General features: G+C 41.3%; 1 protein-coding gene across 1 annotated transcript in view; it reads right to left on the minus strand.

Moving 5' to 3' along the window:
• epha3 (eph receptor A3) overlaps nt 1-26,204 on the minus strand; it is a 98,752-nt gene that overhangs the window by 62,317 nt on the left and 10,231 nt on the right. The window contains exons 5-6 of the mRNA XM_027291040.1: nt 22,767-22,831; nt 13,408-14,068 (exon numbers count right to left, since the gene is read on the minus strand). Coding sequence (XP_027146841.1) covers nt 13,408-14,068; nt 22,767-22,831 — 726 coding nt within the window. The remainder of the gene's footprint in view (nt 1-13,407; nt 14,069-22,766; nt 22,832-26,204) is intronic.

The following is a 26,204-nucleotide window of genomic DNA, read 5'->3' on the forward strand; positions in this document are numbered from 1 at the left end:
CAGCCAGTAACCTTTCAGGAGCCATTTACATGTAAATCAATGGATTAATTGGCTAAAGCTCATTAGAGCTGGGGTCTCATCAATACCACACACCTCAATTACCCTCGGCGCTGAGCTGTCATCACCAACCCACCCCCCTCACACACACCGCAAGACGCAAGATTTACATTTAAACAGAAGAACATAGAAGTCATTAACTTTCTACTATTATTTTGAAGTTTCTTAAAGTACAACTGACAAGACGGCGTCTTTATGTTATCCTGAATTCAGATATTCATCAAATGTGAGCAGAATTTAACAATATTTCCCTGAGATTGGCACCTTTGGAGAGTCTTTGCAATTGCACTGAAGTCAAAGGATACTAAAGTCTGAACACTTTTGCAGAATTTGATCAAAATGTCACACTCCAAGTATTTCAGATTCAACCAAACTGCATCTGTGGATGTGTTGTGTGATTAAATAAAAAAAAAATCACATTATATCAAAGGTGGAGGACAAAAATATGATATCCAGGTTTTAGTTGAAGGCCACAAACAGCCCTGACACATCAATATAGCACCAACAGCAATACAAAGCCAGTCAGAAAGAGCAGGGAATCACGCAGGAGCCAGTGCAGAGGCCTTGCATTAATCAGTGAGATTTCTCTAACATTCCTTGGAGGCTTTGCACTTTGGCATCGCCTCCAGGTGCTGAAATTGAATACTTAATAGCAAAAGACCAGCAGAGCGGAAGAGATGGAAAAATTGGTCAGTTGTATCACTAGGTGTGGGCCGTGCTACCTTCACCTTGACAAATGCCTGGTGCCATCCATTTGAACAGGCAGAGATGAAGGGAAATGAATCGGAGGAGGTGGGAAATCTGTGGATGATGAGTACAGTAATCTTGTTGGACACTGCTGTCTGCCATTTTTCTCTGCTCATCTTCACAGTGCTTCTAACCTTCCATGCATATTTCTGTGTGTATGTATGTATGTGTGTGTGTGTGTGTGTGTGTGTGAAACAGAGACAGAGAGAGAAAGAAAGAGAGTATGTGTGTGTGTGTGTAATTTGTAAGAAAGGTCAGTGCTCATCTCCACAGTATCCCTCAACCTTTAAAGGTTGGATCCTTTGTCCTGGTATAAGTGACAATTTATTCCAGCCTCTTCAAGAGGAGAGGCGTAGACAAAGCCAAACAGAGAGAGGCCTTTAGTTTGAAACACTTTTGGCAGCGTAAATACTTGTTGACACACAGTGATAAAGCCATTGCATTGCCTAGGGACTAAGAGTGTAGGTCTAACTTCCCCATCCCTGTGAGCAACTCATTGATATCATGACCCATTACCACAGCTTAACACTACAATCTCCAGCATGTTTGTATGGACATAGACAAGTCAGCATTCATTTAGGATTAGGATTATAGATTGATTGATATTGAAAGGTAAGATAGATAAAAACGACAATCAATCAATCAAAAAAAAAGTATCTATGTCACATTTATACACACTTTGCAAATCATTTGCCAATCAAATTATTATTCTGTCTGTCTGACATAAAAGACTTAAAAGGAGTTTGTTTGACACCCACTGGAGAATTCACCCGAAGCAGTACATAAGCCTTCACACTCAATATAGTGTTTTTTCAGTTGCTGAAAATTGGTATAGAAAGATTAAAAAAACAATTCTATCCAATACAAGTGGTTCTTATCTAGATTGCTCGGTCGGTGAAGAACATAAAGGCAAACACTCAAGTGGGAAACACACACACATGCACACACACACAGCTGTGGACCTTTAAGGTTGTCCTGTGAGGTCTAGCTTCGCAGTCCTCCATGCTCGGCTGCTCTGGGCATGCTCTGTTGTGTTTGGCATTCAGAGTGCAGGGACAGCTAAAGGCGTGATCACTGATGCCTGACTGGCTTTAATCAGCACACGCAAACTGACACACACTCATATGCATACACAGCAGTAGTACATATCTCACACGCAAATGACCCCCTCCTTCTTTCTCACAGACGCACACATTTGCACACGTACGCGTACTCGCACACACCAGAAGGGCATGTCATTCCATCTGACACCATTTCTAAGTCAACCGCCGTGGCTGAAGGTAAAATGTCACCGCTCTGCTTCCTGTGGGTGGATAGGGATGGCTAGAGTATGCACTAAATGAGCGCAGGGACTTTTTCCTTTTATCTCTATCAAATGTGGGAGTGGGGAGAGTCACGGATGCATGTAGTCTGAGTCTATGGATCATTTGTGGAAGACAGGACTGTCTGGGACATCAGTGACTCTTCCACGGGGGCGCAAGCTGAGAAATAAGTTCTCTTGAGATGGATTACTTTATTCTGTGTAACGGGTGTGCGTGTGTGTTTTAGCAATGAGTGAATGGAATCCACTTGCATTGGATTGCTTAATGTCTTTACAGTTCATGCAGGTAAAGTTCTGCATAAATACCTATGAGACATCTTTACCCCAACGTTCTCTTCATTCGGCTCCATCGCTGAGAGTGAAGACAGCAACCATAAAAGAAAGGTCACTCCAGCTGCTTGTCTCCTCAGCGACATTTTTCAAAACCCAAGCTTGAGCTTATGCTGGTGACTGAGGTCATATTTGATGGTAACAACAATTGACCTGTAACCCAAAGACCTTTTGTGGCTTTGTGGATTAACTCTTGCTTTACCGTGGCTGCCCAATATAGCTGCTGCAACAAACACATGCTCACTTTAATGCTTTAAACTAAACTTGTGAACAAAATCAGGATAGCAGTGGAGTAGTTTTTTTTTCCCATAGAGAACTGTGACCTCCGCCTCGTTGAGGTTTACCTTCATAACAGACTTGTAAAGTGCCAATCTTTGCTGTTGATGTCAGTTAAATTAATGCAACAAACAGAAGGGTAGAAGTTACATCTTGTCCACAGTTTGGTTCACACCATGAATAAACCTACAGCACTTTTGTGGTATAAAGTCCAAATAGATCAGTAGAGGCCGAGTACCCCAGAGTGTTTCCTACAGGATACCTTGGGAGTCTCAATCATAGTTTGAATGAAAAGAGTGCAATAGAAATTTGACAACCTTAGAACCTATGACTGGACCTGAAAACTCTTTTCACAGCCTTTCATTTCAAACCTTGAAATTGCAGGATTTTCTTTTAAAACTTGCCTCTGACCAGGTTGCTTTGATCCATTCCAGCCTGCTCTGGGTCAAAAAGAGGAGCACTGCTGACAGACAGCCGGTCCATCCCAAGGCTGTGGAAAATGTCCAGGACTTTTAGAAACACTGGAAAATGATGTCTTAATAGGCAGGAGGACACATGAGTGAACGATGGTCGATGAAAGATTGACTCATTAACCAATCACATGCATAGAACAAGTTAAATCATTTTCTTCAAGCATATATACATACAGTATATGTGTGTGTGTGTGTGTGTGTGTGTGTGTGTGTGTGTGTGTAACAAAGAAGTGGCTCCTGCTGTGGTAAGCACTTTGTCTTTCTCTCTTCACCTCTGCTCACTTCTGGTTTACTAATGACCTGTATATATTGACAGACATGTCTCTCACACTCATGTCGTGCACTTATTATCTCTTTCTCTCTCTCTCACACACACGCACACACACACACACACACACACGTATATATATATATATACACGACCACACATAGATCCCAGAGGAGCTCTGGAGCCTCACTTCCTGCAGACCGGATGACCGGATTAAGATGGAAGACACAAACAACAACACAAAAAAACATCAAGGTTACCATAGCAAGGTCAAAAACACACAAGTAGACACAGGTACGAGGAAATCAAAATTCAAAATTACAAAGCAGTCAAAGTAAACTACAGATCAATTGGGTGAGGTTAGATCTCAGCCTTTTTCATTGAGGTTTCTGAACCTTGCTAAGACCTATGACCTACAGTGTATACTGTGCATTGATAGTTTGGATATAAAGTTATGCACGTTGATTTAAAACAAACAAAACTCAAAGTAACATACATATATCCGTGGATCAGAATGGGCTGACATAATAATGAAAAAATAAAAATAAATTAATTAATAAACCTGTAAAATGCCGATGCATAGACTGTGGTGTATAGTAGGTAGGTAGTAGGCTGCTAGCAGATCCAAAAATAAATAAAAAATCAGTGGTGCCTTATTATCATCAACATTTTGTTGATCATCTAAAGTTATTTGTAAATGGGGTTTCCTGGTCTACCGGTCGATCAAGACACCTTACAACACTTGTCACCCATATACACACATAATTACATCCTGATGGCAGAGGGTGTCATGCATTGTGCCAGTCAACTGTCCACCATGAGCGATACAGTGCTTCCTTTCCAAAGTGCTCACAATGATGCTGAGCTCGTCCATACACACATACACATGCACATGGCACAGCCATCAGGAACAATTTGTGGTTCGCTATCTTGCCCAAGTATACTTCAACTGGGAGCCAGGAATCCCTCTGATGACTAGATGTCCCATAAAGACAGTATGAGAGGTGCAAGAAGAATCCAGCCTGCACTTACTCCAGATTCAGGTCAATAACCCAATATGTTTAGTTCAAGAGTGACTGCTTAGACTTGAATGTGTCAGGACATTACATTTAGCGTTAGAGAAAAGTGCTAGTGCTGTCAATGCGGAAAGCAAATAGATATAAAAAATGCCATGAGTGCAGCAGCTCTAACACGTCTCTACATCAGTGCTTACTGTCTGTACAACTATAACTGGCTGAGAGATGGCTATAGTATCGCCACCAGATTTCCATGCTGCACCCTTAACTCTCAAACGTGTTAAAACAGACATCGCTGCCTTTACTTGGCTGTCATTAAAGATTGCAGTGTTTGTTGAAACGGAAAGGTTGTCATGCTGACATCTGTGATGTAGCAGCACAGCGAGATCAGACAGCTGCCGGAAGACACACATTTACGTGGCGACGCTTGGGTGTTCCAAAAATGAAATGACACTCAGAGGCTTCCCTTCACTGAACGCATCGCAGATGTACAATGAGATGATGCGTCTGACAGCTACTTGCAGTGCCACTATGCATGCCTACAAGACATGTTTAGATAAGTGAGACACTTGACAGCCGAAAGCCCCCGGATGTGTCTGAGGTTGCAACTGGGGGCATCTTCAGCACCAAGGACAGCAGACATCACACAGACTAGATTTACAGTAATAGGTCTATTTTATTCATGAGTTGGATACAGAATGTGATAGAAACTAACACTGAATATTCACTGCTTATTGAAGCAGTCGTATTAAAGGAGCACTTCTGACTGGGTTCTCTGACAGACTATGACTGTATTCTGTATCGTATTTGCCTTTTGTGCAATCATTTGAACTCCCACGCTGAAGCGCATGATAAAGCAAAGGATGGTGAAGTGGAACACTGATAATAGTAGTTGAGAGTGGTGATAGAGAGTGAAGATTAAAAAAAGTAAAACGCAAATGAGCTGCTGATCATGCTGTAGATCAGCCTGAGTCCCTGAAGTAATTACAAAAAACTAAATAATAATAATAATAATGATAAAAAAACAATGACGCATAATGTTCACCTCAGAAATGTGTTTTTCTAATCAATAGCTCCAAAGTTTTTGGACGGTTTTTATGCTGATTGAATATACAAATGGAAGGAATGAGCCATTGTGAAAGAAAAACTAAATGTTTGTTGACTTTAGCAAATGTCACTATTTTATCATTCAACCCGTGCGCCAAGTTGTGATGGAAACTGTTTTGATCAGCAATGATCAAATGCACAAGGGGGAAAGGATTAATGGAGCAATGCTGAAAAACAAAAAAAAACAAAAAAACATAAAACACACGTCAGCCTCTGTGGATATTGAATTGATAGCAGTAACATCACAAATCACAAAACAAGCATTTTGTGCCAAAGAGTTTTTAGTGGGGGTCTATATCCCGTTGACAGCTCACTTTCTTTTTTCTCGTGTCTTCACCCTCCCCCTCCGCCCACCTCTACTCCCTCTTCCACCTCCCTTTACAACTTGCTCCCTCTCGTCTATCAGGAATGATGGAGTGACTCTCCTCTTCCACTTTCCCATTTCCCTCCCCTGTTACATTACATGTGTTTCCAAACATCCTCTGTGTCTGTCAAACAGGACGTTTTCCTGCGGTGTCCATCTCTCTCTCCTCGCCTGTGCACCGCCACACATACACAGACACACACACAAGTGATGTCAGGAGTCCCACAGTGATCGTCCATCAGTGTTAAGCCACACCCATCGGCTGCATGTGTCCAACTGTCCACAAGCGCACACATATTCATATCCACACATACAGAGAAATTATATATGTGGGTTCTTTTCTTTTTGTGTGCACATACTGTACGCAGGAAAAAAAAAAAAAAACCTGCACATGTATGCAGACAGACACACACAGACCGACCACTGTGAAGTGATCCTATAAACTGACAGGGGCCTCTTCAACAAATAAACACCCCATCTATCTATCCCTCCATTTCTGTTTTAGGCTTGGTTGTGTCTGTGTGTGTGTGTGTGTGTGTGTGTGTATGTGGGTGTATTTGTCTGTTTGAATTCCTGAGCCTGTGGTTACCAACAGCTTTGAAGTTCCAACAGCACCAGGGTCCCGGGGTGACAGGCTTACCCGCCACCCCCAGCCTGCACTGGAAGGCCCATGAAGAGAAAAGCAAACAGGCGATAATACCCCGAATGAGCAAACCTTTCCTGCATCTTTGGCTACAGCCGCCTCCTTGGCCCTTGCATGCCAGAGACACACACACACACACGCTGGCATACACACACACATACACACACACATAGACACTGCATATGAATGCACTCAGAAGTTGACATTGATTCAAGAGGGACTGAGAGACAAACAGACATACGCTCATGCATTCTTTCGATCTGCATGTACAGCATATGAATGCTCTCTCTCTCTTTTTCTCCCCTCTCATGCATGAAGGCATTCTTTCTCACACACACACACACACACACACACACACAGATGTGTATACACCATGCATGTGTACAACATTATTGCTGAGTTTCCTTGCTTAGTGAGTAACTCCTGCCTTTGGACTACAGCTGAATGGTGTCTCTAATTAACTCTGTGTTCATTATCTCTCTCTCTCTCTCTCTCTCTCTCTCTCTCTCTTCCCTTACTTTCTCTCCTTTCCCTCCCTCCAGTCATATTTTCCTCCCGGCCTCTGTGTTGTGGTGTGGGAGTCAGTATGATTGCTATAGGCTTTATGGCATGCTTTAATTAGCTCTTTTTTTTTTTTTTTTTGCACATCAAGGTTATGGAAGATCCTCAAAAAGTCAAAAAGTACCGGAAGGGCTCAAAATTTGGGAGTTGATTAAAACATTACAAAATTTAAAAAAAAAAAAGTCAAAACAAACAGATCAGCTTAAATCGAGAAAGTCTTTCATTACTGCAGGCACACTTTCGTGTGTGAGTGCCTAGACTCCCTTTTGCCTCATCTTCACCCACAACACAGTGGCCTACAAGTCACTAAAAGAGGGTAAACAGAGGGAGAGCCACTGACAACGCTTTGACAGATGATATATCTCAAAAAATCCCCAAGAAATTCCTGAAAAGCTTCTGTCATCAACTTTGTCTGAAGGGAGTGTTACTGTTTAGGGCTGAGTTTATGTTTTACTCATTCTGATTTTAAGTCAGCATGTGCCTTTTATGTACCTCTTCTAGTTGGAATGGGCTTCAGTGATTTGAGGGGAGGATGGGTGGATTACATTTAGCAAATTTTGATATAGTATAGTGTTCATGATTCAAGACCTTTCTCATTGGAGCACTCAATCCAGGCCTTGTCCTTTCTTCCAGCCTCCCCTCTCATTTTCAGCTCCAAAAAGGCGCAATGCCAGGCAGCACACAGCCAAAAGGCTGTAGCAAAGAAAGCCTCCACACTAAGCTGAACTGACAAGAGAGGAGGAGACTGATGCAATGGAACACTAGTGCTAGAGCAGGGCCATGTACAGTATAACACTTCATTTACGCAAACAAACCCACACACGCAGGACAGCATGAAACGATGTGATTGCGTGGATCAGCTTTGAAAATGTGTGCGGCGGAAGTATATGAGCAACACCCACTCTCAACCAGGAGTGTGGAGGTGCCCCTCAACAAAGAACCGAACACCCAACAGGGTATTGTTATACTCTGATAGACTGTGCAGCTCTCATTGTGAATGTGTCCAACTTTGGTATATGATGTGCAGCAGGGCGCTGCTGGAAAAAAAGGAACAATGGCTCAGAGGACTCAGTGAACTGCATAAATAAAAGCTACAACACATAGAAGCACACACAGACAAGCACAAGTACAGCACATGCAAAAAATATTTGGTAACAAAAGAAGTAAAGAATGTGTGATGTATATTAGCCTGTTGCTGGATCGGACATGCTGTCATTGTAATTTAGGCGCTGTGCTGTTTAGCGCGTGTGTGTTCGTGTGTGCGTTCGACTGACATGTTCTTGTGGAGAGCGCTGGCAGTTATATAATGGCCAACACAAACAAACACAGTCCTTCCAAGGGGACCAGAGGAGAGCCAATAGTTCCATGAATCCACACCACTCAAGCCTCAACAGCGTGGTAGAAAAATATACCAAAAAACAATGTGGACGATGAGAAAAAATAAGAAGGGGAAAAAGTAAGCAGAACCGTGGGACTTCTACAGTACTAGATTTTTTTCTGCTTTTATTGATCGGCCTGAATGGGTATTTGATCAATAAATATTTGAAGCAGGAGACAAAAAAGAAAGAAACAAGATACTATACAGTATATGGCACATACATGGTCCACAAAATTAGTTGAATCTCACATTGAATCCATCAAAAACATCTGTACAATACATATTTTTAAAATCAAAGGTTTAACTGGATAGCATATATGTCTTTTATAATAAACAGTAAGTTGCATGAAATGATTTCGGTTCAGTCGGGGACAAAGACACTCACGAAACAAAACAAAAAAAAAAACAGAACACTGGCATCCCATTGGACTCCAGTATGTTGTTACGTGATGAATACAAGTTCAATATGGACTGGTGTGGTCTGACCACTCGTGAGAAAAGTAAGCGAGTTCCTGTTTGAATGCTAAATGCTAAATGAACCACACCATCTCCACCATTCTGCATCGACCCCAGGGACCAGCGAATCAAAACAACAAGATGAAATAGAGATTGTGGGATTGGCAATATACTAGCAACCCCAAATGACATTACAGTAAGTCATTTGATTCATTGTCGAAGATGAATACAGCTTTGATTATAGTCAAACGATAAAGTATTTCATTGGTCAGGTTGATGTAGGTTTTGCGTGACAAAGCCAATGAAAGATGTGTAATGTGTGTGTGTGTGTGTGTGCGCTTAAAAGCCAACTGATGTCTGCGCATAAGGGCAGCAGCTAAATCACTTAAGAGGGAGAGTGGAGAGTGATATAAAACATTCGACGTGAGATGGACAGCAGGCTTTGAACCAGTGGCCAAGACCATCAACCACAGGAGGGGAGCAGAGAGGGAGGGAAGGAAGAAGAAGGAAAGGAAGTAAACAAGGAGGAACAAAAAACAAAAAAACATTTATTTGGAAATGTTGATATCACTGGAGTTATCAAACACAAATTATGATCTATTAGAAATCATTTGTAATTTTTACTCTATAGTGTCGTAAAACTTGGTAAAATAACTTCTATTTCAAGAGTTTTTTCTCTTTTCTGCCACTTTTAATAAGATATGGTAAGTAATCCAGCAACTCAGGCTTAAGCAGGCTTGAGTATATGTGTCTCTGTGTCAGTGTATATGGATTTACTGTATATGTGTAATTATAATAAGCTGGCAAGTTTGAGGATTGTGTGTCTTGATAAATCCAGTAAGAATGTAAACCTGTGTCTCTCCCGACAATGTACAGCAGAACAGCTGCTCGCATTTCCAACGCGCACACACACGCATACGCACACACTCTCAAACTCAGCAGACAGACACCCGTTTGCTGTTTTAGGATCAAATTAGTGTTGCAGGAATTTCACACTGATGGTAGATGGGAGTTAGTTCACCTGCTCCAGTCTGTTCTAATGACAGATGAAAGACTGACTTAGCGAGATTAAGTCCGGCCTCACATTCTCTGTGGAAAAGCTGAAGCCTGCTCACAAAACATACAGTAATCCAGACGATGACTGACACGTCCATTCACCTCGTACAGTCCTCTCACTCCATGTCCTCTCACCACATTTCTCCCTGACAAAAGATCCGATAACATCTTCTGCTCTGATACGGATGATGAAATATCAAAATATGTTCACAGCAATATACACTCTATGCTGTGAAATATGTAATGACACACTGCAGCCATCGTTCACACACACGCACACACGCACACTCTCGCAACAGCAGCTCACACATGGCGTCCCCATTGCCAGAGCCAGACAGAATCCGTGTGTTCGTTCGAAGGGCGCCACTGAAAAAAACATCTTCACTTTCACAAACATGTCTGGCTATACACACAAACACACACACACACACAGCCCAGCAACATAATGACATCCTAATACTTGAGTGCATTCTGTTAAAGCCCTTAAACACACTTTGGAGTCTGTATAAACAAATGCAACTGCCCTCTCTTCCACTCTCATTCGTACACACACACACACACATAGGAGAGAGACAGGGAAATAGAAGATGCTGCTTCTAGACGGTCAAAGAAAACAAAGCATGAAATATTCATCGAAGGTGCTGCATCCACATCTGACTCAGTCAAAGACAACTACGCTCAATACAAACACCTCTCCATGGGTCATGAATCTACCTTACTGCTGCTGCCTGACAGCATGTATGTTTAATCATGAGATTACCAAACAACAAGGACATTTATTCGACTACTGAATGTACTTTTTTTTTTTTCTTCACCAAGTCAATTTAATAATAAATCAACAACCAAATTCTTTCTGTGGGGAGTCATGGGATTAAAATATAAAGATGTGAGTACTGGAGTAAATTTGACTCAGCTTGTAGGTCTGTGACATATAAAACCATGATTATAAAAACGTCTGTTTCTTTCTGTTTTTGTGCCACTGTAAATATGTTTTTATCTTTTTCGTTATCTGTCCATACGGTGACCTAACACCCATGCACTCATCTATCTGTTAACACAGAGGGCCTGAAGAGCGGTATACATGCTGGGGGCCCCCCAGCGTCTGCACGCGGGGGGCTGTGGGGGCCTGTTGGTGCAGCTGTCCCACTCCAGAGTAACATAAGACCTTATTAGAGTCCATTAGACCTCTCTGAAACCAATAAGAGATTGTCAAATACATCCAAACATTCACACAATTCACAGGGAGACAGGAAGTGAAAGGAGGGCGGTAGGAAAGGGGGGAAAGGGTCTGCCATTTGTCTACATAATGTGTCATTCTTGTATCTACAACGTTTGTCCTTTCACATTTGAGGGGGAAAGGATTAATTTGTGGATTTAACACTCAGTTATGTTGTATAACATGTTAGAACTAAATAGTTGCCATAATACCATATCAATAAAGAGAATGAACATAAATAAAGAAATGGGGTGCTAGCACCGACCTAATGTGTGTTTTTAATCAGCACATTTATATCTCATGCTTATCCTTGTTTTTGTTAGCATTTGTTTTTTGCCTACACTCTTACACCTTCCCCTAACTGTGCACAGTTTGTACATATAAGGTTTTCAGCTGCAGCAAAGAGTCCAGAGGCCCGGAAAAAGAGCTTCCTTTGGCCCTGACAGCAGGGGCTTGACCTGGGAGAGTGCCTTTGATCTTTAATTAACACTGGGCATGGCTCTGGAGAGGAGATAGTTGATGAAGATGGGAGCGTTTAGGTAGCAGCTACAGTAAGTAAGAGAGCTACAGACAGACTGCTTTTTCTTCTTTCTGTTTCAACTTTAAAGCCATTGTGCAACAGCCGCAGTGCAGAGGTGGCTGCTTTCAAATGTGTCTGGCTCCTCAAGCAGAGTGAAGCTCTCGCTGAACAACATGGGCCACAGAAAGCAACAAGCCTCAACAAAGAGAAGGTGGAGTTTCATGGTACATGTAGCTGGAGCTTCGCTCTGTCTTGCCAAAGCCGCTGTGAGCACACATGATACAAACAAACACACATAATACAACAAATCCTAAAAATGTAAAGGAAGCAAGTACGTACAACTTCTATTGTAATTATATATATATATATATATATATATATAAAATGTGTTTGAAGCTGAAATGAGTTTGAATGCTTTCTAGAGACGCCATTATGCAGTTGCTGCAGTCGATGAGAAACTGTAATTGATGAAAGCTGTTACAGTAGCCACAGAAGCCACTCACTGGAAATTTCATTTTGCAAAGTTATCTAGTTATGTTATGTCTGTGCGCATACATGCAATCCTTTATGAAGAAAAGGTTTCATGAAAAAGAAAATGAATGTGAGTTATGATCAGATGTACGGGGACTATATGATGAGATGAAATGAAATTTAATCTTTGAACCAACTGGTTGCTTGATCCAATTTACTTTGAGTTTTTGAGAAAGTAGTTGAGGTGAAAGAAAGTGAGATGAAGTGACATGGATGGACAAAGGACAATTACAATCAATTAGCAAGCGTTCTGGAAAACAGCTGCATCTGCTTCTAAAACCATCAGGTAAGGAGTGTTTCACAGTGCCGATCCAGTTCTCTAGCACCGGGAGCCAAAAAACCTTTCCAATAACTGACTGGCAGTAATTCAGATCAGTTCCCCTGCAAAGCATGTGTTATGATGATGTTGCAGACAGTCTGAAAATGAAAGGCTGGGCAGCCAGACAGACACTTTTTTGGATTTTTACAACCACCCCCAAAGGCGACTGTGGGGTGAGACCGAGTATCTCCAGACTCCAATATCTACCCACTCATCATGACTCCACCAGCACCCACAACCATCACCACAACTATTCCATTATTCACCATCCACTCCAGCCCACTCCTTTCTTCTACGTTATCAGTCCCATCCTTGCTACTCTGGTTAAGATCTTCCCATAGCTAATGATGTGTCACAGAGAAGATTACTATTGAACTACTGCATGCTGTACCCCGTAGCTCAAAGACCTGGAGAACACATCACAGAGCACACGCATGGAAATATATATGTGCATAACTATCCACCAACACTCTGTGATACTTGGCTTCTTTTGAAGGCATCACACATACACAAACACACATGTATACATAAAGGTTGGGCTTCAGACAGTAAAGGTTGTGGGCTGACAGATATGAAGTGTGACAGTCTTCTCATCAAACACACAAAGCACGCTTTGAAGCCAAATTTTGCATTGTGTCACATGTTATTATGCATGAATATAAAAGAAATATCAGATTTTGTAGGTTTCAGGTTGCAAGATAGTCAACTAAGGATGAAGAAAGTATGAGAGGACTGAGAAATGAAATGTATGAATGAAAGAAGTCTTACTTTGGCAGGTGCTGCTTCTCTCCTCGTACCCTGGGTTACATAGACACTTCCCAATAGGCACGAGCCACTCCCCCTCTGTGCTGCAGTACATTCGTGGAGGCTCCTCCTCTTTCGAGTGATTGACACATGAGCCTTTGACCTCCACCAGCGACTGGGAGTCCATGGGCACCGTATCAGGGAAGGAGGCCAGATTCCTTACAGTGTGCGGGCACTTCTTGAAGTAAACCCTCACTGACACTAAAGCTACGCAGGCGCCCACATCCTGGAATGCAAGGTAGAAGCCCTTCTTGGTCATGGGACCCACCTCCCGCACCTCAGTATTGAGTTTGAGTATGCGATCTCCGAGGTCCATTTGGGTGAAACTCTCATCAGCAGCGATGGTGTCAATCTTCGAGAACTGGTGCTCTCGGAAGTGGCTTCCCTGGTCATCGTCGGTCTCCTGATAGAGGAGGTTGAAGGTCTCCTTACAGGTGCCCAAGACCAGCGGGATGGAGTTGCAGTCCCTCAGGGTGAACTTCAGCTCCACGTAGATCTTCTGAGCTGACTGACGGGGAATCCAGTTGGTGCGAAGCCAGTTGTTCTGGCTGTACTCCATCACATTGCAGACCTGGAAGGTCCTGATGGGAGTGTAGTGCTCGTCCACCCCACTGATCTCCTCCCACTGAAAGAGATGGAAAGAGAGAGAAGATGGGAGAGAGAAATGGAGGGAGATGAAAAGGAGCAACAGACAAGAGAGATTGCAAACCAAATGTGTGTGTGGGGGGGGGCAGATTTTAAGAAAAATTGAGAAAAGGAAGTGATGGAAAGGAGGGAATGGTGAAGGAACCAGACATAGTTATAAGGACAGATGGGATGAAGAATGTGATGAAAAAGATTAGGTAAAAAGATGTGAGGAAAAATAAGGAGACAGACAGCAGGGGATGAAAAGAGGGTTTGGGGGGGGTCAAAAGAGAATAAAAAGGAGCACAGACACCGAAGGAAGGTTGAAGAGGAAGGAATAGGAAAGAGGGAATTTGAGTTAGAGAAGGAGTTAGACAGAGGAAAGGAGGGGAAGATAGCAGAGAGAGAGAGAAAAAAGAAAAGTTATCTCCACCCTGTAAGCATTTACATATGAATTATTTAGATTCAGATTCACTCTTGCTGAATACTAAGCATCTAATAAACACTTAAGGGTGAAAAATCACACTACCAGATCTCTTGTAAATTACTCAAATTAATTAAAAGCAAACTTGCTGCCTTAGCCAAAATTTCTACATCCGAGCACTGTGAAAATATCTCAGAGAAAAGTGTGATTCCCTCCCATCTCAGTCCTAGTAAGACATGTGTGTGGAGCTGCTTAAATTGCTGTTAAATATTGGCAAAATCTTATAGTGTTTTTTTCCACCCTTATACTAATATGTTTTTCTCTACAAGTGAGGACTTTCAAGCTGCAGTCTTGGTTATTTGCATCACAGTACTACTGCTACTAAAGGAAACGTGCTGAATCCACTATGAAACAAAAAGAAGCTACGAAGTATAGACAGATGTGAGTGTATACCAGGAACGTTCGTGTCTATCTTACATTTTCCCTCCACTGGGAGAAAGCAATGAGGAGGAGAGGAGAAAAAAAGAAAGCGGGGTCATTCCTTTTGAATTCAACACAGCGGGAAGACTCATTGATCATGCACTTTGGCTTCGCTGTCCAGGCAAATCAACACTGAATCAGAGCGATGATGAATGGACAAACACCTGAAACACTGGGCTCATTGTGATTAAAATGACAGTCATTAAAATGAATGAGTCTAAATGTGCAAATGGATGCTTTTTTTTTTTTTTTCTATTTTCCTCTTTCCGTGAAATTCAGAATGGATGTATGCCTGAGTGAGCAGTGCTTTCTTCAGAGAAAGACAGACAGAGAGACAGAGAAAAGAGAAACAGTCTCTGGGTAAGTGGAAACTGAATTATCGCTGCTTTCACACAAGCATTAATGGAAACATAAACCCACACACACATATACATTCACATAAGGCTCATGTGAAGTGTTTAAAGTCCCGTAGCAGGCAGACACAGCAGGTGCTTTCAACCCCGAACACAGGAATTAATGACGAGCTAAGAAAGTCTAGGTTCTCTATTACATGTTTTTGTGTGTGTGCGGTGTGTGTGGGTGTAAAGCACATCTATGAGTGCCTGGTTTTCAAGGAGCTCTCAGACTGAAGGATGGCCACTTGCTTTTCATCTCACGGTAAAGTTAATGAAACACCCCTGAGAGAGAGAGAGAGAAAGAAAGAGAGGGAGAAAGAGAATAAGGAAGAAAAGTAGAGAAAGTAGAAGAGACAGAGCTGAAAAACAGCAACAGGAAGAAGGAGTGAGAGATAAAGTGAGAGCAAAATTGAGGGGAGAGATTCCGTCGGTGTTTAGTCTCCCCCGTCGTGCCTTCCTTGGCGTCACCTCATTCATCAGTGTAGTCCATGCTCTCCACAGGTCCAACAATAACAGAGAAAAGTAGACAGAACTGAGTGGGGCTAAATATAAAGAGGTGAAGCTAAACTTAACATTTCACCTCGTTTTTACTCCCAAGTCTAATCGCTTGACTCAAAATATGTGTAGAAATAATGACGTGGTGACATGCAAAAAGGTTCGATGACAGACCTTGACACAACAAAAAGCAGAGGGGAGGACACAATCTGCCATTATGATTAGTGATTCTGGTGACATGTTTGATAAGACAATGTACTTACTTGAAGGGAATGAAAATCCTAATCTGCTTCATCTTTATGAGCATGTTTTTTTTTTTTCTTTTCTGTCATAGTTACATGTCTTTCTGTCAGGATTAAAAATAGCTAAACTTTTTTTTTTTTGTGCAGATGGGATCCATCACTGCTGTTGGTTAAAAATGTTCAATAGAAATATGACCTGCTAAAAGTACAGAAATATTCTGTCCAAATATACATGAAAATAGGCCATAAGGAGTCAACCTTATCACGCAAAGTTGAAATGTCAGTACAGTAGCATAGTCTGAGCATATATTTTGTCCCCTAGAAATTACGTTAGAATTATAATGTAATTATTTTATAGCTAATGAACACATTTTGAGAGAAACATCATTTTTCACCAGTTATGTTTTGTATCATGTTAATGAGGAGATATTTTAATGAAAGTCACTAAAAACCTATTAATTCATTTGTTTTCCTTCTGTATCTGTTTGTAGCACCGTAGCATAAAGCATGTTTAATGTTTTTTTTAAGCACTCAGAGTTCTTAGTCATGAATAGAAAAAGATCTTGGTCTTGGTTAGATATTTAATAAGTTAATGTGGACTTGAAGCAGTGGACAGAATAAATTTACTTTTTATATATTTGCCCCAAACCACAAAAAACTCGTGTTTGGTGTCACAGTTCTGCACTTCATGAAAGACAAAAAGACATTGTGAGTTTATATAATCCAGGCAATATTCTTGTTTCCTCAAAAGAATATTTGCCAAACCAAAATAAATGTAATTTCTTTAGTTCAGTGTTGTTTGTAAAATGTCCAATAAGATTAGGTGTACCTAATATTTTCAACACAATAGTGGCAAACAGCAATGTGGCCATATAAAAATGTAAAATATTCCTGACTATAGCTGTAAAAATACAGTTTTGAATCAAATATAAAACGTGCACAGCATGTACACTCGCTCTGTGCTTCATGCTTTTCTATGATCTGAGATCCAATGAAAAACCTAAGTGGATGGAGCAAATGTAAATGGAGCAGACTTAAGTATCTACTGCCCTGTCTCATTGCTTCAAAAGCTTTTAAACATATTCACTGAATTATTCTTACATTTCATTGTGCCACATTTAATGTCCCCTAAACCCTGAAAAGTAAACTGGTTTAACCGAACACGTGGGCTGAAGGTGGAGGACAAAGTGTGTGTGTGCGTGTGTGTGTGCACAGTATTTGTGCATTACATATGCCTGCCTTGTATATATTGAGTGAGCAAATGTGTGTGTTTGGAATATGAAATTGCTTAACTATGTAGGAGCATGTTGTGTGCATCTGTGCAAATGTGTTTCTTTATAAATGTGTGTGTGTGTGCATATTACTCAGTCTTTGTAAGCAGATGTCCGTGTGCGCTGCAGGCTTCATGTCTTATCCCTTTATGTACTTTCATGTCCACCAGTATGATGCAAACTGGGCTAAATCTAAAGCGACTGCGAGTTCCAAGCCGTCTTTGGGAGGGGTATGAAGTTTGCAGAACATAAACACACACAGGCTTCAAAATCAAACCCAGGTGTGTGTATATGTGTCTGTATGTCTGAGTGTGTTGGGTGTGCTATATCATATTCCAGAGAAGATGACTTGACTTGAGCAAGTCTATGCCAGAGTAAATGAGACCCTCTGCTATGATGTGAGGATCCCCCTCTGGAGGATAGCATCTATTACATGGAACTAGCTCCTAACTCCTCCGCTTCCGTCCCCAAACATTACATCATACGAATGATCTCTTTCAACCTTGAATTACTTTCCTGCGTTAGTTACATTGTCTTTGGCTTGATAAGGATGAAGAAAGAGTGGGCGAGTAAACAGAAAATGTCTTAATATAAGTGCATCGCTCCAGATCCAAAGAAGCATTCGTTAAGACAGAGTGATCTTCTCGATTGTTTGGTGGAGGCATCACTTGTATGGAATGAAATGACACTACGGCACCCATGAGTCTGCAACCACTGCTATGAAAACATGTGAGCCACAGAGTCAAGATCAGAGCTTGAGCGTGTTTTTCATGAGAGTCTTCAACGATTTTTCAACTCTAATTATATTTAATGACAGTGTTGCTTTTTTGTAATCCAGGGGCAATATATTACCACTACTACTTTGCACTTTCTGCAACAGCAGGAAGCTCTGCCATCAGCAACTCCCTGTTGAATGTGTGGCAGTGTTTGTATGTCAGCCAGGAGGAATAAAATCTAAACTGAGCAGCCACTCCCTTGTTTCTCTCCAGGGGGTGTAACTTCCGTCTCCCTGCCCTCTAATTGATATATAACAACACTTTGACCGTGTCACCAGTCCTCGTGACCTCTGACCCCGACCCCTGATGGTCACAGTTGGGCCACATATTGGTGTGAGCTTGCCCCAAGTTCCTCTGATCTGTGCTGTAGGTAGGTGAAACAGCTTAAGGGACGGTAAAATGGAGTGCCGTAACTTGATCTGCTTACAACTACGGCAACAGGCACGTCTAAGCGTCACTGAGTCAGCGCACCAGTTCACCCACTTCAAAGACACGCAGGTCAACGGGAGTTAATGGAGCAGTATATGGGCCAGTATAGGGTAACAGTGCATGTATACAAAGACTTTGTATTTTAGGAAACATGATTTAGAATCAGCATCCTTTATTCACAGGTTAAAAAAGAATGGCTTTATTTTTTATAGAATCCTTTATTCACAGGTTAAAAAAGAATGGCTTTATTTTTTATAGAAAGTCAATGGTGGATTTTACAACTTATTAATTTTTTTCTGTCCTACTGGACCCTTTTCTAGTAATGTATAAATATAAATAAACACTTTGATTTATTATATAGATATTGTATTTAATACAGAATCGGTTAATATCAAAAACATAACTATGTAAAAGAGTTAAGATTTTTTTTTGTGTTTACATTTTTATTTTTAATCAAGCTCTTGTAAAAATATTCTTCTTTTGGACATGGACTTGCTAAATAGTGCTTTATATTTAAAAAATCATGGGAGTTCATATGTAGTGTATTAACAACTGTCCATTATACTTCTCCAGCTGGAGAGGGGTGAATCTAAAGACCGGAGCGCACACAACAAGTGCAGCGCCAGCTCACGTTCGGAGCTCCACAGAGGTCAATGGTGTCACTGACTCGACAACTGCAGCATATCAGTCAGACGACATTTCATCAGCCGGTTTTACAAAAAGGAGACCCCCGAACACACACACACTTCTCTTCTTCGCCCCTTCCTCCTGTTTTTGAACAGCTCCAAGCCTTGCCCCGCTAATCCTTGTTTACGCTTTGCTCAAGGACACATCAGAAACAATCGCTGAATGATTCATTCCTTTTCAATGAACCACGTCTGCACTACATTCATAATACTCCGGGTTGTGTTTGTTAGACTGGTAGGACATCTGTTAATGTGTTATTCATGGCTTTTCAATAATACAACGGTCTAATATTTTGTATTGTTTTTTTGGGGAATATTCATGTACAATTGGGTTGTGTTTCTTGTACCGCTGTAATTGGTGTATTTGATATAACTTTTAAAAAGTTTTCATGTTGTACTTGTTATCAGTCAAAGGGTTTGCATCAGCTGTTCTACCAGGAAGAAAGTAACTATAACACACTTTATACTTCCTCCTCTTCCTCCTCCCTGGTCCCTTGCCTTGCCCTATTAATCCTCGTTTATGGATAGGCTTTTCTCTGTACACTCCCTCTTTCTGTGGTGCTGTTGGGGGGGCATTTTGTGCTGGTCAGACGGATTTTGTAGATGGGGGCTATAAGAGCCCTTAGGTGACAAAAAAAGTTGAAACAGCAGTGTGAGAGCAAAAAAAAAAAAAGGAAAAAAATATTAAAAAGCTGACTGAAGAAAATATAAAAAGCCAAACCATACTGTGCCTGTATCCCCCCGACCCGCCCGCCCCATCTCACAGTCTCCTTCCAGACGTGAGAAATGGAACGTGAGATGTGTGATGTCTGTGCGTGTTTAATATTTCTCATTATTCCTGCTGGCTTTTTTTTCTGTATATGTCAAGCTTTGATCAACGCCGTGCCATTGCTTTTACAAAAGACTTACAAAGTTAGAGTAGAGTATAAGCCAAAACATGTGAAAAAAATGTGTGTCAAATATTTAGGATATTTCCCCACGCAAAGAAATCATACATCTTTATTTTATTTATTTATTCATTTGTTGGGATGCTGATTTAGCAGTCTTATTGACATAACATCAAAAACTTTACTATAAGCTATTCATAAAAATCCTTCAAAATAAAGTAGCAAAAATAAGAATTTAGATGACTGTTAGATATGGGATTATTCTTTTTAAACTTTATCTTTCAGCATTCCAGTGAAACACATCAAACTGTGCATTGGAAAATATGACTTAGCTAAGCTTAACTGATTATCCAGAAACAATCAGGTCATAACGAAACAGTTGTACCCCCCGTTGGTTCCTATGACAAATGGACTTCACTTTGCGTGTGCCCATTAATTCTGTTTTGTATGCGTGGCCAGTGTCTAGGGTGTTGGTTTGTTGCTAAAGAATGCTTTCAAAGCACGCAAGAATGTAATCTTTAACACTCTTTAGTCTTGTGAAGGGCTAAGCCCCCTGGACGGTGCTCAGCAATCAGCCTGCCTCCCAGACAGATAACAGTATATCTGGATCACACGCACTCTCTCTCTCTCTCTCTCTCTCTCAATCGCTCACACACACACACACACACACACACACACACACACACACTCGTCAGTCCAGTCGGTGGCTCTAGAGTGAACATCCTGGGTAGGCTAAGCTCTTAATTTGTTATGACCGGAGCACGTTGTGTCTCGGTAGGCCAGTAGCCGTGGCCTCTCCATCAATGTGAATGAGTGTTTGTGTGTGTGTGTGTGTGTGTGTGTGTGTGTGTGTGTGTGTGTGTGTGTGAGGGCTCAGTGCCACTGCCACATTATGAGAAATCATTTGTGAGCAGCAGTCTCCCAGGGCAGGCTGCTTATCGGAGCGCAGTCAGTGGATGACGTGAGTAATTACAGATGATTCACCTTGAGGACTTGTTCATCAGCAATATCTCTCTTTCAGTCTCTTGCCCATCCTTTCCTGTCCTTCCCCTCTCTCTTTTTTTTCTCCCTCTCTTCCTCTCTTTCTCTCTCTCTTTCTCCCTCTTTTTGATCTTCTCCTATCCCTTCTCTTTCTCTCTGGAGTCATTCTCATTTAAGAATGACATTGGTTTCCATTTCCCGGAGCATTTTTTTTATGAACTGTACAACCACTCGCTTTTCTTCTTGAACTTGTTCAAAGCAAATAACTTGAAATAAAGCAGAGCTCTCTGCGCACACTGCAAAACTTCTGTCACACATTCCAGTGTCCATCGGTACGCATTTTCCTAGTTTGCTTACACGTGAATAACTTCTATCAGCACAACATCAATCTCTCCATTGAAATGGTCACGCAATTGTTCTATAACCTGCAATTGTCTTTGGACTAAATGCATTTTAAACAGCCTGCAGTTTTTCCTTTGGGTCATTTTTTTTTTCATTGTGGTTCAACCTCATGAAGAAACTCTGAGCGTTTTGTTAGTGCCAGCACGGTATATGACCGAGGGAAACAAGGTTTGGCAGCTCAACGGAACAAATGACTGGATTACCTTAAACCACTGCCAAGGAGTAATTCTAACACTTAATAAAGGAAAAAGAAGGAAGTGTGGTATATATATATGTGTGTGTGTGTGTGTGTCAGTGGGCCAGCCCCGAGGCACAGTAGTCTAACTAGTTAGGCAAATAAACACTGAGCAAGAGCCCACTGGAGGGACTCTGGTAGCAGTGAGAGAGAGAGAGAGGCTGATAGATGAGGCTGCAGACATTGTTTTTTGAAAGTTTGGGACTATGTTGCAGCAACATTACTGGTTGTTCTTTATAAAAGCTAGGCAATTCTCACATGTACTAAAAAATAAAAAATAAATGTGGTAGAAAAAGTTGAGAAATTGTCTTACAAACTTTTTTTTTCTATAAAAGTACAGAGCAGGTCTTGGAAAAAAAAAACACAACAGAGGTCAAATTCAGAAAAGTACATTTTGATTATGATGATTGTATAATTTCCTTTTTTTTTCGTAAAGAGGTGTGTTGAAAGATGAATAACTGTAAAGCATGTGTAACAGACAGAATGAGGTGCTGTGCATTTTCAATTCAAAATGAACGGATGGATTAATGAGTGAAATCCCAACGATGGAATTATGATGTTTACATGAAACAGCGCTGAAATATCTAATTCTGTTGTTGCTTCTGATAGATTTACTAAAAGGGGTTGAGCTTATCTACATTCTTATGCGGATGCTGTTGTGCCTACAACCTAAAATCCCCTAATGCCTTAATCTTTCTTTAAACACACGCAATATTTTCCCTTAAGCATCTCGACCATATGGCGAACCACGAATGCTTAACCCTTAACCTGCGAGACAGAGAATATACAAAAAAAAAAAAATGTCTAAAGGAAAAGTGGGTTAATCTGCACATGGCTCATTGAGTCAACATGACATAGTGAGAACCGCAGGAGTTTGAAAATCCTGACTTCATGCGGTGTGCGGCTAAAATCCAGTTCATGTCGGCGGATCCTGTCTCCAAAATGTAAGCATATTCAGACATGATGTGGGTAAACAAAGAAATAGAGGATACTCACCCCATGCGTTGGGTAGGAAATCCATCCTAACTCCCCTTGGCTTGCTTTAGAGTCTAACAGATTGACTGTGGTGAAGAAGAGAAAGAGAGAGAGGAAAACAAAGGGAACATATGAGTGTCTAGTCCTTGTTAGCCCCAATTAGCCTTCATCTAATCCCAAAGGAGGGATGACCAACCTCAAGCACTGATCATGACTCTATTTGCTCAGCTGCCACTTACTTACACATACACACACAGACACATACACACTACACACATCCTAAGCTGGCCTTCTTGTCTTGCTGCGGAAAGCGTCAAAATAGAGGTTGGCTGGGATAACTGGCTACACACAGATATCCTGGAGAGAACTAAAGTACAGGCTTTTTCAAAAGTCAGAATGTGAAGTGTTTATTTTACAAGTCTCATGCTTTTGGCCACTGTTCTACCAAGCCACACATATACCTAACAGTGATTGGACTACCAGGTCAAGCAAAATGTCATCAAATCTAAATTCCCATCCAACTGGCAGTTTCCGAAGTGGTCAGAAATGTAACACAAATCCATTTAGTATGACTGGAAATACAATTTCGCATGTGTCCTGCCAAGAATGCCTTCGTATCAAACAGAAACCAAGACGAGAGGGGGAGAGGGAAATCCATGTCTAATAGATGGAATATGACAGAGGACAAATAAGACAAGGAGCTCCATTAGTGTGACGGTGCAAGTTAAGGCTTTGGGTTGGTGAAAGGGATTTTCATATGGCGAACGGTGTGGTACCAAAGTAGCAGCCGTGTCGGCGCAGAGCAATTTTGGTGTCATGGCTTACTGGTAATTGCACTTCTGTCTCCCAAATCCCAAGACCAAAACCAGATTCAGCTTACCAACCCTTTATGTACACGTGTGGCCAAACTCTGACTCTATCAGACAGGGTCCTCAACATTTTCTATTCTTAGCATGTCCACATGGCTGTGGTGTAAATGATTGTCATCGAATACAACTGTGAGTACGGACCGTGACTTATGGAGCGGGGAATGTAGAGGAAGTTCAGTAGCCAAACTGTCTTCTGTTTAAAGTTAGTGAAGAAACAATAATCGAATACAGCTTCAGAATCATTCCATTCCAAATAAAATAACAGAAAGTGTCTCTTTATGTAGCTGCACAAAAAAATAATGTGAATACGTTGGTAATATTCATTTAAATTCATTGGATTTTGAGTTTATTTTTGCTTCCATTTCATTTCATTTCTCAAAAAGAGAACTAAGAAAACTAATATGATACCTTATTGTAGTGTGACTGAGAAGCTACTGCAGTGTGAAGAAGAAACAAACAGATAAACATGTGTGACAAATGTGTTGTTACAACCACAAGACTCTAGATATATTTAACCCTAACCCTTTTAGTATTATTATTATTATTATTTTATTATTATTATTATTATTGAGCAAATAACTGACTTAACTTTCTAAAACTGCTTGTTTCAAAGACTCTTTCTGGGTACAAATCTACATTAATCTAAAACAATTAATCTATGTGTTTACTGTGCCGCATTTTCTAATGTAATCTAGCACCCACTAATTAAATAAGCATCCACTCATCCACTAAGAGACTGGCATGGAAGACTGGAGGATAAATGATCAGCTAAGTAAATAGATTTTACAATAAAGTTTCACTGTTGTGATGGGCTCTCCCTTTAAGCTTGAACATGGAGCCGCTTTCTCATCCTGCTGAGCAAATCAGTCCACAGCTCAACACACACACACACACACACACACACACTTACTCAAGTGAGCGCACACATACACAACAAAGCAGCAGCAGCGCAGTAAGGCCCTGCAGCTGTAACTCTATTCACTGTGGAAAAAAAAACGAGGAATACAATCTCCCTGTGTTCTCCCATTCAAAGCTCCAGTAAGCAAGAGTGTACACATCTCCGAAGACAGTCAAAGAGAGTATTTGTGGGTCAGGAAGGACCGCTGTGTAACTGTGAAAACTATTTCAGTCAAGCAAAATGTACCCCATGACAAGCAGCGTGAATGAAATTTGCAGTGTAAAGCAATTTTGTCGCTCCGTGAACTAATTGTTGTCTTGCGTTGGGATAAAAGTTGAGATGGAAATCGTTTTCTTCAAACAAGTCTGATAACTATCAGCGAGTTTGGCAAAAAATAAAGAAAGGAAAGTGGAGAAAGGAAGATACACGCACAGCAGAAGACTTATTATCAAATCCCGGGGCTGAAAAATCTACTAAACTGATGCTCACCTGAGCTGCAGCCATGCTAAGCCACTCAGCCAGTTGAGTGGCAGTAGACACATTCCTATTAGAGTCTAATGAAGCTATCTGTTCATGTCAGATAATAGCAGCTCAGCATCCAGGGCCATTGCTTCCAATTTACATTTCTCAACGAGCCGAGCCCACCACTCCAATTGAGCCGAGCGGGGGAATTTGAGAGCAGAAAATTAGACGGCTCTCATATCGCAGGAGGAAAAAAAAGCCCCCTCCAGCTGCACTTGGCTGGGGAAATCAGCACCCACACGTGCACACAAAAACGCAACTAACAAATGCAACTAACTAACTAAACTGCATAGTTATGGAAAAAAAAACAACAAAGACAAAGTAACACCAAAAGATGCACCCTATCTAAGAGGAGTAAACACACACTGAAACAAGTTTAACTTTGTAATAAAACACACATAATAAAAGAATTCACAAACGCACATATGCACACAACCGCCTATACTGCATGCACACACTCTTTTGGATGCACACCAAAACATGAACACATTCCTGCGCATGCGTATCCAAGCAGGCACAACATAAGAGCATACACAAACATTTGCTGACAGTCCTTCTTACTCTCCATCTAACACACACACGCACACACACACACACACACACACAGTCAGTTAGCAAGCTAGCGTCAGCCAAGCATATAGCCCCTGCCCCATTGGGGAGTGCCTCTAAACGGGAACTAGGAGTATTAATAGCAAAGTGAGCCAGCCTGTCTGGGAGGGAGCAAAACATCACAGAGGTAGAAACAGGTGAATCAATCTATAACACATGCCTAGACCACCATCAAACCCCCCAAACACATAAAACCACCCTGACATAACAGACACAGGAGAAGACACAAGTTTCATGACACACTGATGGGAATAAATTGATTTTTCTTCTTTGGAGGGTCAGGGTGGGACTAGGCATGGTATACTGTATCATCAGCCAGTAAATCCAATAAGCACCCTCGCAAATACAATTTAATTCTCTTTTTTTCGCCCGCTTGCTAGTGACCTTGTATCGCCCGGCATAGCGTACGTTTAAAATATTAACATGAAACATTGGAGCAAAAAATCTGCAGGGTGCCTATTCTGATGTCTCTGTTCTCATAATTTAACAGCTATGTTAACCATTCAATAGCGCCCCCGCTTCCAGTAAAATATGACGAAGGAAACCCGATTCACAGCAGAT

Source organism: Larimichthys crocea, chromosome XVIII (assembly GCF_000972845.2).
Source record: "Larimichthys crocea isolate SSNF chromosome XVIII, L_crocea_2.0, whole genome shotgun sequence".
NCBI classification, from domain to species: Eukaryota; Metazoa; Chordata; class Actinopteri; family Sciaenidae; genus Larimichthys; species Larimichthys crocea.